We start from the raw sequence: 15,545 nt of genomic DNA on the forward strand, positions 1-15,545 counted from the left end.
TAAATCTTCTTTGCTAAATCTTCTTTGCACCTTTTCCAAAGCTTCCACATCCTTCCTAAAATGAGGCGACCAGAACTGTACACAGTACTCCAAATGTGGCCTTACCAAAGTTTTGTACAGCTGCATCATCACCTCACGGCTCTTAAATTCAATCCCTCTGTTAATGAACGCGAGCACACCATAGGCCTGCTTCACAGCTCTATCCACTTGAGTGGCAACTTTCAAAGATGTATGAACATAGACCCCAAGATCTCTCTGCTCCTCCACATTGCCAAGAACTCTACCGTTAACCCTGTATTCCGCATTCATGTTTGTCCTTCCAAAATGGACAACCTCACACTTTTCAGGGTTAAACTCCATCTGCCACTTCTCAGCCCAGCTCTGCATCCTATCTATGTCTCTTTGCAGCCGACAACAGCCCTCCTCACTATCCACAACTCCACCAATCTTCGTATCGTCTGCAAATTTACTGACCCACCCTTCAACTCCCTCATCCAAGTCATTAATGAAAATCACAAACAGCAGAGGACCCAGAACTGATCCCTGCGGTACACCACTGGTAACTGGGATCCAGGCTGAATATTTACCATCCACCACCACTCTCTGACTTCTATCGGTTAGCCAGTTCGTTATCTAACTGGCCAAATTTCCCACTATCCCATGCCTCCTTACTTTCTGCATAAGCCTACCATGGGGAACCTTATCAAATGCCTTACTAAAATCCACGTACACTACATCCACTGCTTTACCTTCATCCACATGCTTGGTCACCTCCTCAAAGAATTCAATAAGACTTGTAAGGCAAGACCTACCCCTCACAAATCCGTGCTGACTATCCCTAATCAAGCAGTGTCTTTCCAGATGCTCAGAAATCCTATCCTTCAGTACCCTTTCCATTACTTTGCCTACCACCGAAGTAAGACTAACTGGCCTGTAATTCCCAGGGTTATCCCTAGTCCCTTTTTTGAACTGGGGCACGACATTCGCCACTCCCCAATCCCCTGGTACCGCCCCTGTTGATAGTGAGGACGAAAAGATCATTGCCAACGGCTCTGCAATTTCATCTCTTGCTTCCCATAGAATCCTTGGATATATGCCGTCAGGCCCGGGGGACTTGTCTATCCTCAAGTTTTTCAAAATGCCCAATACATCTTCCTTCCTAACAAGTATTTCCTCGAGCTTACCAATCTGTTTCACACTGTCCTCTCCAACAATATCGCCCCTCTCATTTGTAAATACAGAAGAAAAGTACTCGTTCAAGACCTCTCCTATCTCTTCAGACTCAATACACAATCTCCCGCTACTGTCCTTGATCGGACCTACCCTTGCTCTAGTCATTCTCATATTTCTCACATATGTGTAAAGGGCCTTGGGGTTTTCCTTGATCCTACCCGCCAAAGATTGTTCATGCCCTCTCTTAGCTCTCCGAATCCCTTTCTTCAGTTCCCTCCTGGCTATCTTGTATCCCTCCAATGCTCTGTCTTAACCTTGTTTCCTCAGCCTTACATAAGTCTCCTTTTTCCTCTTAACAAGACATTCAACCTCTCTTGTCAACCATGGTTCCCTCACTCGACCATCTCTTCCCTGCCTGACAGGGACATACATATCAAGGACACGTAGCACCTGTTCCTTGAACAAGTTCCACATTTCACTTGTGTCCTTCCCTGCCAGCCTATGTTCCCAACTTATGCACTTGAATTCTTGTCTGACAACATCGTATTTACCCTTCCCCCAATTGTAAACCTTGCCCTGTTGCACGTACCTATCCCTCTCCATTACTAAAGTGAAAGTCACAGAATTGTGGTCACTATCTCCAAAATGCTCCCCCACTAACAAATCTATCACTTGCCCTGGTTCATTACCCAGTACTAAATCCAATATTGCCCCTCCTCTGGTCGGACAATCTACATACTGTGTTAGAGAAGCTTCCTGGACACACTGCACAAACACCACCCCATCCAAACTATTTGATCTAAAGAGTTTCCACTCAATATTTGGGAAGTTAAAGTCGCCCATGACTACTACCCTATGACTTCTGCACCTTTCCAAAATCTGTTTCCCAATCTGTTCCTCCACATCTCTGCTACTATTGGGGGGCCTATAGAAAACTCCTAACAAGGTGACTGCTCCTTTCCTATTTCTGACTTCAACCCATACTACCTCAATAGGGTGATACTCCTCGAACTGCCTTTCTGCAGCTGTTATACTATCTCTAATTAATAATGCCACCCCCCCACCTCTTTTACCACCCACCCTAATCTTATTGAAACATCTATAACCAGGGACCTCCAACAACCATTTCTGCCCCTCTTCTATCCAAGTTTCCGTGATGGCCACCACATCGTAGTCCCAAGTACCGATCCATACCTTAAGTTCACCCACCTTATTCCTGATGCGTCTTGCGTTGAAGTATACACACTTCAACCCATCTCCGTGCCTGCAAGTACTCTCCTTTGTCAGTGTTCCCTTCCCCACTGCCTCACTACATGCTTTGGCGTCCTGAATATCGGCTACCTTAGTTGCTGGACTACAAATCCGGTTCCCATTCCGCTGCCAAATTAGTTTAAACCCTCCCGAAGAGTACTAGAAAACCTCCCTCCCAGGATATTGGTGCCCCTCTGGTTCAGATGCAACCCGTCCTGCTTGTACAGGTCCCACCTTCCCCAGAATGCGCTCCAATTATCCAAATACCTGAAGCCCTCCCTCCTACACCATTCCTGCAGCCACGTGTTCAGCTGCACTCTCTCCCTATTCCTAGCCTCGCTATCACGTGGCACCGGCAACAAACCAGAGATGACAACTCTGTCTGTCCTGGCTTTTAACTTCCAGCCTAACTCCCTAAACTTGTTTATTACCTCCACACCCTTTTTCCTACCTATGTCGTTGGTACCAATGTGCACCACAACTTCTGGCTGCTCCCCCTCCCCCTTAAGGATCCTGAAGACACAATCCGAGACATCCCTGGCCCTGGCACCCGGGAGGCAACATACCTTCCGGGAGTCTCGCTCGCGACCACAGAATCTCCTATCTAGTCCCCTAACCATTGAATCTCCTACAACTATTGCTTTTCTATTCTCCCCCCTTCCCTTCTGAGCCCCAGAGCCAGACTCAGTGCCAGAGACCTGGCCGCTAGGGCCTTCCCCCGGTAGGTCATCCCCCCCCCAACAGCATCCAAAACGGTATACTTGTTTTGAAGGGGAACGGCCACGAGGGATCCCTGCACTGTCTGCCTGTTTGTTTTTCTCCCCCTGACTGTAACCCAGCTATTCTTGTCCTGTACCTCGGGTGTGGTTACCTCCTTGTAACTCTTCTCAATCAACCCCTCTGCCTCCCGGATGATCCGAAGTTCATCCAGCTTCAGCTCCAGTTCCCTAATACGGTCTTTGAGGAGCTGAAGTTGGGTGCACTTCCCGCAGGTATAGTCAGCGGGGACACCGGTGGTATCCCTCACCACCCACATCCTACAGGAGGAGCATGCAACTGGCCTAGCCTCCATCCCTTCTTACCTGACGGAATATAGCTGCCCTGTGGACTAACTAGACCTCCGCCCTCCGACTCTGCTCCCAGTCAGCTACACTTTCTGTAAATTCCTGGCTCTCTTCGCACTCTTTGCGGAAATGTCGGAAACAAAATGAAAGGAGCACCTTACTCCCTCCTCACCTAACTCCCTCGGTCACCAAACTCTTACTATAGCACTCAAAAAGCACAAAATACAGCACTCCCTCGGTCACCAAACTCTTACTATAGCACTCAAAAAGCACAAAATACAGCACTCCGTGCAAACCTCAGCACTCAGTGAGCATCCAAAGGAATGACTGCAAGTTAAAGCACCACCCAACTCCAACATACCTTAGAATGACCTTAGATAGGACACTGAACTTCCAGGAACATCTAAAAACAACTGGAGCCAAGGTAAAGCCCAGAAACAACTTGATTGTCAAACTTCCTGGCTGAACGTGGGTGCTGCTACCATCACTCTCCGAACCTCAGCAGTTGTACTCTCATACTTAGTAGCAGAATACTGCACCTTGTTTGGTCTAGATCATCACAAACACACACACACACACACACACACACACACACACACAAAGTTAACACCCCACTGAATGCTATAATGTGTATCACCACCCTTGGCTCCCTCTCCTGGCAGACATTCCTCCTCTATGTCACTTGCAACCCACAAAATCATAGAATTTACAGTGCAGAAGGAGGCCATTTGGCCCATCGAGTCTACACTGTCCCTTGAAAGAGCACCCTACCTAAGCCTATACTTCCACCCTTTTCCCATAACCCAGTACGTGGACATTAAGGGGCAATTTAGTGTGGCCAATCCACTTAACCTGCACACCTTTTGTACTGTGGGAGGAAACTCCGCGGAGCATGCGGAGGAAAACCACGCAGACACGGGAGAAAGTGCAAACTGCACACAGTCACCTGAGGCCGGAATTGAACCCGAGTCCCTGGAGCTGTGAGGCAGCAGTGCTAACCACTGTGTCACCATTCTGCCAAAAATGATACAAATGCCCCCCACCTTCCACTTCATGCTGATCTATTCAGCCCACCCAAGGTACAACTCCCATAAAGAAGGTTGATCTGGAAAAAACCCTCCCACACAGGACTTCAACACAAATTCCACAAATGAATGGGAATTATTGGAAATGACAAAGCAGTACCTGGTCTCAAACCCAACCCTACAACTACCTGATTTCAATCTTCCAGGAAAGAGTGGGCCATCCTTAACCGGTTCAGGACTGGCCATGGTCCCTGCTTGGTCAACCTCCATAGGTGGGGTATTAGTGCCAACCTCCTATGTGTCTGTGGAAGACAGCAAACTGCACACCACATCATAGAAGAATGTCCAATCCACAGATTCAATGGGGGCCTATCCGCTCTCAACGCAGCAGCACCAGAAGTAGCTGCTTGGCTCAGGGACTTTGCATTCATTAAATAAATAGATCCTCTTCACTAATATTTTTCAAAACGCATACTCCGCACTGTAATCTGGTCTATCCATTTGCTTGAATTTTGATAGGAAACTGGTAGATGGAGCAATCCTAAACTACAACTAAGTTTCATTACTTTTTTATTTTGAAGTTGTCCTGTTTCCCCATTTTTGATTGCTGAAACTATACATTTTTGCTCTACACTTGGAGGCTATTTGTTTCCAGGCCTTTCCTGGTCCCACTGTATAATCTATATATATATACATATATATATATAATTAGCTGGAGAAAACACATGGAAGTGATGAGTTGATTTGCGTTTTCTCATATCCATGCCATAAGATGCATCTTGCCTTTGCTCAGTCTCTCAACATGAACCGACAGCTTGAGGAGCTGCGGGCACTCTTTAATCTCTTTTCGGCTGGTAGTTCTCAGACTCAGTGTGTTAGTGACTGTGCCACATTTGTGCTTGACAGTCGTAATATCGTTCAAATGATTGTGAAGTATAATAACGTTGGCAGAAATTCTGAGGAAATGCAGCTTTGAAGCCAGAGCATATGCTAACTGTTAAATCAGCAATAAAAAAAATAGTGGTATCTGAACCGAGCATTCGAGTCTTCATGTTTCCCACATACTGAGATGGACTGGATGATGCAGCATTGTCCCAGTGAGCCTCCTTTTTACAATATGGAGCTTTTTTCTTTCTTTCTTTCTCTCCTGCCATACTTGAGGTATGGAGTTACACTGGGGTACTTGTTCCTTGAAGAGATTCTCTGGTACCATGCCTAATTGGACATCTTCATGTTGCTGCCCATACCACAAGAGTGTTGGCCTTGGGGAGACATTGCAACTGAGTCTGATCATGTCCTTGACTGACATTCACCCATGCTCATGTTCCATCAGTGTGACTGGTTAGCGATCGAAATGGGGAACCCCCAATAGATATTTTCTCCTCTTCCAGCATAAGGGCATTGAGGCCAATTGTAGTTGTCCCCTTACTGTCTTAACTGAGCTGAAGTAATTTGTGGATTAAAACTGGGACCTTGGGACCTTTTGCAGAGTGTATGTCTCAACAACACAATAGGACTGTGCATTTATCCATCAAGTCATTGGGAGCAACTGAATATGGACATGTTTACATGACTCCTTTCTTTAAAAAAATGCATTAAAAAATTCTGAATACCTGATAATCAGCTTCACCGTATGAAATGGACTGGATTTTGTTGTATATTTATGATTTCTGGTTAGAGAATTCAGCCTTGCTGTAGTTACACCACGCAAAAGCTAACAGCAAATATGCAGCTTACAAAAATATTGACTAAGGTTTTGATGGCCAGAAATGTACAAATGTCTGACAACACTTGATCCTCATTCCCTGAGCTCCACCAGACATTTTCAGAAATTAACACTTGACAGATAATGTACAGTCTTTTTTTAAGTCAGTTTGTGCAGTACTATGTTTAAAAGTTTCATGAAGGAGTTTCTCTGTTATGCTCGCTCATTAAAATAGTCGAGTATTACAATTCTTAGCCCTGCTGATAAAATAAAACCTCATTTGGCTAATGGGTTCATTTAATTACCATTGAAGGAGTTTCATGTTTCACTAAAGCTTCATAGCAGCCTTTCTTAACCTAGTGACTGGAGTCTTCAAACTCTTTGTAAATGCCTCTCTCATAAAATGTTTGTAGACATTTGCTGTGTAAAATGGATGTTGTAACAGTTAACCACCGATCCCCATTCAATCAACTTTAAGTTTAGTTAGTTACTGTTCTGTATTGTTGCATTATCTGTAAATAGGTATGAACTGATGTGTAAGACTTCCGGGGGCCATGTTTCAGTAACCATTTCTGTGATCGAGCTTGCTGAATACCTATGCCCCTGCCAGTGCTGGTGTCTCTTCCAGTGTTGAAATGACTTGACTAAGATCTTTGGGATCAAAGCAAATTCCTAGCTGTCCATTTGGCTTCTCTCTCACCACAATGGAATTTACCCAATCTGCAGGCTCCGTGACCTTTTCTTCCATCTCTTGGGGTTCTCTTTCAAGCTTTCCTTTTAGTTTTATTGGTACTTTGCACGAGGGAATGATGGTTCAATAGTTTCAGCATTGGGTCAATAATAATATGATTCTCAATCTTCAAAGCATCCGATAGTCTCACTGAAACATTCTAGGTACATGTGCACCAATCTTTTACTGAAATTATCTTCAGCCCTTCACAACTGCTCAAACCCAGAGTAGCAGGACCATCTGTTTTAGTGACATATAACATCTTTGCCTCTCCTTTTTTGGGTTGTTCCGAGTTGTCGAATCACAGTTTCTCCTTAAACTGTTAGCATGACATTTTTGATTTCAGAACACCTTTCTTTGGATAACTAATTTTCTTCCAAATTTTTAGGAAAGATCTTCTGGTGTAGTCTGAGCAATATGATGTAAGTCTGTGCTCTGTTGTCAATCTTCACCTTCAGACGAACATTGCGGGCTTTCTTCTTGCCTTCTTGCTGATCTGAATGGTTGTATCAATTTATTTTCTCTGGGAACTGTTGAATCCAACCATTTCATGCTGTTGTATGGTCCCTATGTCTATCATTTCTCTCGTTCACCATCATCTACCAGGTTATGGACCTTTTGGTTTCTTTTCCTGTCCATTCACTCTGTTGCTCTGGTGCCTCATCTACCTCACTTTCTCTTTGTTCTATATATCTTTGCCCAATGATTGGATTTTGCACAAGCTTTGCAGATCAATCCGTATACTGGACATTCCCTGCCGTCTGTGAATTAATATGCTCCTCACGGCTCCAGGGTCCCAGGTTCGATTCCCAGCTTGAGTAACTATCTGTGTAGAGTCTGCACGTTCTCCCTATATCTGCGTGGGTTTCCTCCGGGTGCTCCGGTTTCCTCCCACAAGTCCCGAAAGACTTGCTATTAGGTAATTTGGACATTCTGAATTCTCCCTCTGTGTACCCGAACAGGCGCCAGAATGTGGCGACTAGGGGCTTTTCACAGTAACTTCATTGCAGTATTAATGTAAGCCTATTTGTGACAATAAAGATTATTATTATCTCCTGCACAGCTTCCCCTCAGTTTGTTGCACATTCTTTTGTTTCTGCATCAACCTTGCCACCTTTTTTGGCTTTACTGAAGGCTAGCCTTAGGGTAGTCAGTGACTTCATCTGTCTGCTTATGGCTATGTGTATTTTGGCAGTGTCTACAGCTCGTTCAGCCCAATTAGCACTTTCTGTATTTCAGAGTGTGTAGAATCCCAAATTAGTTGATCTGATCTATCAGCCTTTCATCTGTATCCGTAAACAGACATTTTTTTTGCTGCGCTTTTAAAACTGGTTACAAAGTTCTCAATAGGCTCACCTAATTTCTGCCTGGTGCCTTGAAATTCAGACTGATAGATGTGATGATTCGACTTTGACTGTAGGCGGATGTTGAATTCTCCAATGAGTTTGTCCAGATTTTTGCTGTCCTCTTCAGTAAGCTCCCGGCTGTTCAGTAAATGTATTCCGATATCTCTTGCCCAAAGAAGGATACAGCTGACCCTCTCATCATTTCTAGTACGTTTTCGTAAACTACTGAATACCAATCCACACTTTTGGTTAAACTTTGATATCCAAGCGCCTGTATGCTTATCAGCAGATGTGTCGCAGCACTGACTCGGAGCAGTGTACATCCACAATGGCAGACCAGTGGCTTTTGCATCACATGCTCTCACTGACACTGAAACTAATTATGCCCAGGTCTAGAAGTAAGTCCTTGCCCGAGTATTTGCATGTCACAAATTTCATGATGTCATTTACGGCCATTTCAACTTCAAAACTGATCACCAGCCACTCATCACCACCCTTAAAAATTCCCTCCATGCTGCATCACCACATCTGCAGAGGACGATGCTCCAGATCTAACACTACTGCCTCACTGTGATCTACAAGCGGGGTAAAGAACTGTAACCTCGCTGATGCCATTTCCAGGGTTTATCTACCCACCACTGAGCATGCTGATCGTAAGGAGGACATTGATATGATTCAAGTGCTGCCATCCCGTGAAACTGATTCACTCAAAGTTCCACTACAAGTGGACCACACTTGCAGACAACTCCATGACATCATCAATGAAGGATGGGCCTGCAACGCCAAAAGAATGTCCCCATTAGCTCTGCACCTTTTTCACCATGAGAGAGGAGTTAACCATACAAGATGGACTGATACTGTGTGGCCAGAGATTTGTAATCTCTTACTCTCTACAGAAATACTACACCCAGCAGCTTCACCAAGGAAACCCAGGGGTTGCAGCAACAAAGTGTAGCACAAAGGAGAGCATGGACTGTCCCTCAATGTATGCTAACATAGAGAAGTGTCCAGGTACGCACCATGCAATGTACTCGGGCCTCTCCAAATCAAAGAATCACTGCACTTTCATGAGATCCCAAACCTTCCACGGTCACTCATGGGCTGCAGCTGTACATTCATTGCTGTGCCGGGCAGCATTTTGTTTTTAGTTTTCGCATGATTCACTAAGTTTCTCTTCTGGTTGGTCTGCGATGGTTTTAAGATTAAATCTGCAGGCCTCAGAAGTTCAAACAAACAAACATCTTTATTAAAAGATGTTAACACTACAGGCTGCTATGTTACACCTCCCGTTTGCCCGCGCAAACGGCCAATGAGGATGACATCATGTGATTGGTCTCTTGAAATGCCCTTGTTCCACGGCAAAGCTGCTAATGAGGAAACACTGGAAATACTTCGAATATATGGAAATATCATGAGTCCTCCTTTAAATTAAAGGTTCCTGACACAATAAACATTAACAATCAATTAACAATAGTAGTCAGTACGTCAGACGTTCCAGAGGCCGCGTTTTGTGTGGTTGTTGGCGAGCCGCCGGCATCTGCCTTTTCGTGCTTGCTGCAACCTCTAGTGCCTTTAATTTGGTTTGGGCGTCGTCCGTGGCCATCTTAACTAGAGTCGAGGTCGTGTTCTGAGGTTGCTCAGTGTATAGTTCTCCACTGACGTACTACTTTCCCCAATTGGTTTGATTAGTGTAAGCTTCTTGGGAAGGTCCAGGTCGTCTCTTGGCACCGCTTGATTTGGACTCTGTCGGTTCTGTCTCTGGCAGATTGGTTCTTGTCGCCAAGTTGATCCGCAAGTCACCTCCATATTATATCGCCTTGGGTTTGTACGGTGTAGCAGAGCAGTCCTGTCTGCGCCAAAATGGTGGCGGGTAACTACTTTTCCCTTGTGGTACAGTTACTTACCAGAATTTCTTCACCCTGGTGAAAAGCACAATGTTTTGCCTTGTTCTCCCACCATGTGACCTGATCCTGGTGCTTTTTCTTGACAATTTATTTTGTCTTGGGTGGTTTTAGTAAATCAAATGCTGTGCATAGTTGACATCTAACCATTAGCTGTGCCGGAAGAACTTGGGTTGTTGAGTGCGCAGCATTCCTGTACATGAGCAGAAATTGGCTCAAGCATTTAGACAATGAACCTTGTTCACTAGTTACCTTCTATGAATATCTCATTGTCTGTATCAAATGTCCTACCAGCCCATTTGTGGCAGAATGATAAGGAAAGGATATGTTGAATTCTGTTCTCCTTCAAACTCTTGCAAAAAGAACTGCAGCACATTATCGCTCGCTAGTTTTTCAGGGTAACGTAATCTGCTGAAGATTTCACCCAATTTCTCAATTGCTTTCTCCACTGACGTTGTCTTCATGATGGTAACTCCAGGCCATTTCGAATGAGCATCAATTAGATTGAGAAACATATGCCCTTCAAGCGGTCCGGCATAATCAACATGTACCCATTGCCAGACCTCTTATGGCCATTCCCACGGGTGTAATGGGGCTAATGCCAGCAGGTTTCATACTTTTGCACAAGGTGAACACATTCCTGCCTTCTCCTCAATTTCTGCCTTCTCCTCAATTTCTGCATCTAGCCCCGGCCACCACTGCCTCTAGCTATCTCCTTCATCCTCATAATACCATAATAGCCTTTGTGTAATTGATTTAATAGAAACTTTTTAATAGTGGTGGATTGATGACTCTCATTCGCAAGAGGAGACCACCTGCCTGTACCGATAATTCAAGTCTTCAAGTAGATTATGGCATTAACTCAGGGTTTGCTCCTGAAGTCTTGCCTCGTGTTTCCACATGAACTGCTTACCGACAAACTATTTGGTAACGGTAGTCAGGAAAGCCCATCTGCGTTTCCATTAAGGCTTGACTGATGATACTCGACTGTGTATGTGTGTGCTGATGAGAGCAATGCCCACCTTTGCATCCTGCCTCGCTGCCAGTGATGGAATACCAGTGTGAGGTCCAAGAATCATTGTTAATGGATGATGGCCCATCAATAAAGTACATTTACTCCCTTACAGCAATTCAAAGAAGATCATAGAATCCCTACCATGCAGAAGGAGGTCATTCGGCCCATCGGGTTTGCACCGACCCTCTAAAAGAGCACCATACCTAGGCGCAATCTCCCGCCCTATCCCTATAACCCCACCTAATCTTTTGGACACTAAGGGGCAATTTATCATAGCCAATCCACCTAACCTGCACATCCTTGGACTGTGGGAGGAAACCGGAGCACCTGGAGGAAACCCATGCAGACACTGGGAGAATGTGCAAACTCCACACAGTCACCCGAGGCCGGAATTGTACCCGGGTCCCTGGCGCTGTGAGACAGCAGTGCTAACCACTGTGCTACCCTGTCGCCATTGGTAGAACAGTTTTATGCCAAGTAATGATTCCTCAGACTTCTTTGTCTATCTGCGTACAATTGATTTTGGTTGTAGTCAAGGTGCTGGACACGAAGACTATCGACTTCTCTTCACCTGTGGGAATTATGTGGGAAACCACCACCCCAACCCCATACGGCGATGCGTCACATGCCAGTTGCAGGGGTAAATTTGGATCAAAATGTGACAGGACCTCTGACTTGAGTAGTGCCTCTGTGGCTTGCGCAAATGCTCTCTCACATTGATCCACCCATGTCGACTTTTTATTTTGACATCGTAAGTTGTGTAAGGGTTTTAGAACAGTAGCCAGATTGAGGACAAACCTTCCATAATAATTTGGTAATCCTAAAAAAGATGGAAGTTGTTTCACATTCTGTGGTGCGGGTGTCTCGGTAACGGCTTAGACCTTCAAAGGTGACTGACGGAGTCCTTGACATCGATGACATGTCCCCGATATTCGATTGAAGATTGGAAAAATTCACATTTTTCTTTTCAAATTCTTGATCTATAATCTTCTGATCTCTGGAGTATATCTAGGTTGTGGAAATGATCTTCCACATTCTTTCCAGTAACCAAAATGTTATCTAAGTAACACTGGATTCCATCTAATTTGCTTAAAATTTGATCCGTTGCTCTTTGGAATAACGCTGGTGAGGAAGTGATGCCAAATGGTAGTCTTTTATATCAAAATAACCCTCTGTGTGTCCCGATTATCAAGAATGAATCTGGATCCACGTTTGTTTGAAGATATGCTTGACTAAGGTCACTTTTACTGAGGTGTTGGCCTCTAGCCAACCCAGCGAATAGGTCATTAACCGAGGACAGAGAAAAAAGTTCTGCAAACGGTATAGAATTAATAGCGGCTTTAAAATCGCCACAAATGTGTTACGATCCGCCTTTTTTCATCTCTGGTATGATTGCCCTGGTCCAATCACTCACGCTAATGGGTTCAAGGACTCCTGTTTAGTCAATCCACCTACCTACAAAACGTTGGACTTTGGGAGGAAACTGGAACACCCGGTGGAAACCCACTCAGTCAAGTTGAAAACGTGCAAACGCCACACAGACAGTCACCCAAGGCCGGAATTGAACTCTGGTCCCTGGCACCGTGAGGCAGGAATGCTAACCGCTGCCACTGTGCCGCTCTTATGATGTCCTTGCACCATCAATCGGCTACAGAGTACTCGGTTTTTGCACATCTATGCAGAGTCTGTGTCTGTATTCGGTTAATGTCCTGCAATATCGCCACTATTTCTTTGTATGTATTTGTGTCTGGCTTTTCCAGCTGTACCAGACACCTCAGGAGGTTAAACATTTCCCGCCCCCCCCCCCCCATTATGCTCAGGAAAGTAAGTACTTTTATATCTGCTGCTATTTTGTTTATTTGAGCAAAATAGTCTATTCTCTGTATATGAACTTCATCGCTCTGTTTTCTCATCAAACAGTCCCATGCAGTCAAAACCCACTATCATTTTTCACTGTGGAATGACTTGCGTGTGCATGATGTGCCATGAATTTTTAACACTACCTTGTTTCTTTTCTCTCGAAAACAAGACAAACCGGAGCTTTTTTCTTTGGTTTTGCAACGCCCCCAAATTGAAATGTCTTTTCGCAGGGTAAGTTTCCTCTGGTGGCTGCAACCATTGTTTGGTTCCTCTGCCGCCAACTTTCGAGTAGTGCGATTTTAATTATTTATTTTTCTTTTTGGGTGCTTACCAACGCTGTTTGCCTACCTCGTTATGTGGTGGTTTTAAAATTAGGTCTGCAAACCTCAAAAGGTTCAAACAAATGAAGCGCTTATTAGAAGTTGTTAACACTACAGGCTGTTATGTTACACTGACCATTTGCCCATACAAACAGCCGATCCAATGACGTCCCGTGATCGGTCTTTTAAAGTGCCTTGCTTCACTACAATGCTGCTCGTGAGGAAACACTTGAAATACCATGAACTCAACAGGGTTAGTGTTCCAAATCAGCACTAAATTAATTTCGAATGCTTTAGATTTGCTCACAGACACTTGCTGCCACCATGCTATTGTTCCTGCTGTCTTATTATTCCCAGATGTTGTTAATAATCACATTTATAAGCTTGGAAAGATCAAAATTCCTTTATGTTTAATTTTGCCATGCTGTCTGATACAAAGGAGGACCAGATTGAACTGCTTCTGTTCCACTTCACGTGCGTCTCTGTACAGCTGTGAAATGTGCCCCCCGGAACAGTTGCACATAACACATTAGTTCCTAGCTAAGTATTTTGTAGCTATTTATAGATAACACAACAATATATAAGGCTATGTAAATATGTCTGCTAATACCTTGCAGTTCTAAAATCCTTTCTGTAAAACAAGAAGACGTGTTTATGCACCTTTAGTCTATATACATTTTCAAATTTGGTGTAATTTTGTTGCTTTAGAAATTATTTGTAATTAGGACTATTTTGTTGTTTTGCAACTGAACCACTGGTTCTTCAAGAGTAAGGCAATCGGCATTCCATTCAAGTATATGATCTGTTTGTTCTATGGCAGGGAGAATTTATTTTGCAGATAAGGCAGCACTTTGAACAGAGAGCATCTCTGTTGGGGCAAGCTCTGTCTTTCATGTCGAGGATAGAACTAAAAATCCTGAGTTGAGGAAACTCTTCCCTTACCAAAATTCTCACAGTAATGTAAATGCAACTTCCAATAACAAAAGTACAGTCCTGCGTGATGAAAATAATCAAAGATATCACTTGTCGTTGGAGGACAGGGCAACACCTAATATGAGACAGATGTGAGACTCTTTTCCATGTCCCTTCCCCACCCCAAATATTGAAAAATAGTTTGCAGAACTGGAATAACTAATTGCTCATGCCTCAGGCTGAAGGTTTTCAAATGGGTGGCGGGTAGGATACAGCATTGGCTTCCAGTCAGACCAGCAGCAACACCCTGAGACCCAGCATGACACCCCTTTCCCAAGAACGACACAAGCGCCTTGGTAGGTTTCAATCTGTTATAACACACATTCTTGACAATCTGTTAATACAGTTAGCAAATGGTTTACTTGTATTCATGTGATTGCAAATGCTGTCCAAATGTTTGGCAAATCAAACCTTAAAAAGTGTGTCCGCTATGACATTAGTTCTGTTTATCTGTGATACATTGGGTTAATTTTCTTTCTTTGAATAGATGCCCCCTAAGAAATTGCAGTTCTTTACCTTGAGGCCATTGGGGAACAAACTGAATCATTGTATCGACCCCTGTAGCACCCTCCACTCCAATTCCTCTGATCTGGAGACGCTTCCTAGACGAAGAAGGAGACTAACAGGAAATTGTGCTGCTGAAGATGTCCCAATGGCAATCCAAAAGGCAGAAAGTGTTCTCCCAATACACGGCATCAGTAGGATAGAAAGGCAGCTTCAAGATCTCCAGGGAGGTGTGATGAGGGAATTGGAGGGGATACAAAGGGCCATTAAAGCCCTAGAGGATACTGTTAACACGGCCTTATTGGATATCCGTCAGGTTATCCAAGAAACCTGAATCGGGCACTGGGACCGAAGTCTGGGAGGTATTGTTGCAAGCTGGCATCATGGACAGACCGTATCTTTCTGGAGTTGCTTAAAGGCACATGGCCTGTAACTGCCACCCGCTAACTTTTTTTAAAACTAGCAGGCCAACTTGATTTTACTTCTTGCAGGTTATTTGTTTGGTATTTATATTATTCCCCCTCTGTCTCCATTGTGAGAACTTGTTGTGATTGTTGACTGTGCAAAAGTCGTCCTCGTACTCTTGATTCATGGAAAATCTATTTAATTAGTTCTGAGACAAGGAAATAAAAACTTTATAAACTTACAAACTGTGTCTTTGATTCTTATTCTGTCTGCC

General features: G+C 44.1%; 1 protein-coding gene across 7 annotated transcripts in view; it reads left to right on the forward strand.

The window, feature by feature from the left end:
* hmga1a (high mobility group AT-hook 1a) overlaps positions 1-15,545 on the forward strand; it is a 182,233-nt gene that overhangs the window by 58,784 nt on the left and 107,904 nt on the right. For 5 of the 7 annotated variants that reach the window (XM_072480378.1, XM_072480375.1, XM_072480373.1 and 2 more), the window contains exon 5: positions 14,850-15,516. The exons of the other annotated variants lie outside the window; for them this stretch is intronic. In XM_072480378.1, the coding sequence (XP_072336479.1) occupies positions 14,850-15,200 (351 nt within the window). In that variant the 3' untranslated portion in view covers positions 15,201-15,516. Of the gene's footprint in view, positions 1-14,849; positions 15,517-15,545 lie in introns of those variants that run through there. 7 annotated transcript variants of the gene reach the window in all.

Source organism: Scyliorhinus torazame, chromosome 17 (assembly GCF_047496885.1).
Source record: "Scyliorhinus torazame isolate Kashiwa2021f chromosome 17, sScyTor2.1, whole genome shotgun sequence".
NCBI lineage: Eukaryota > Metazoa > Chordata > Chondrichthyes > Carcharhiniformes > Scyliorhinidae > Scyliorhinus > Scyliorhinus torazame.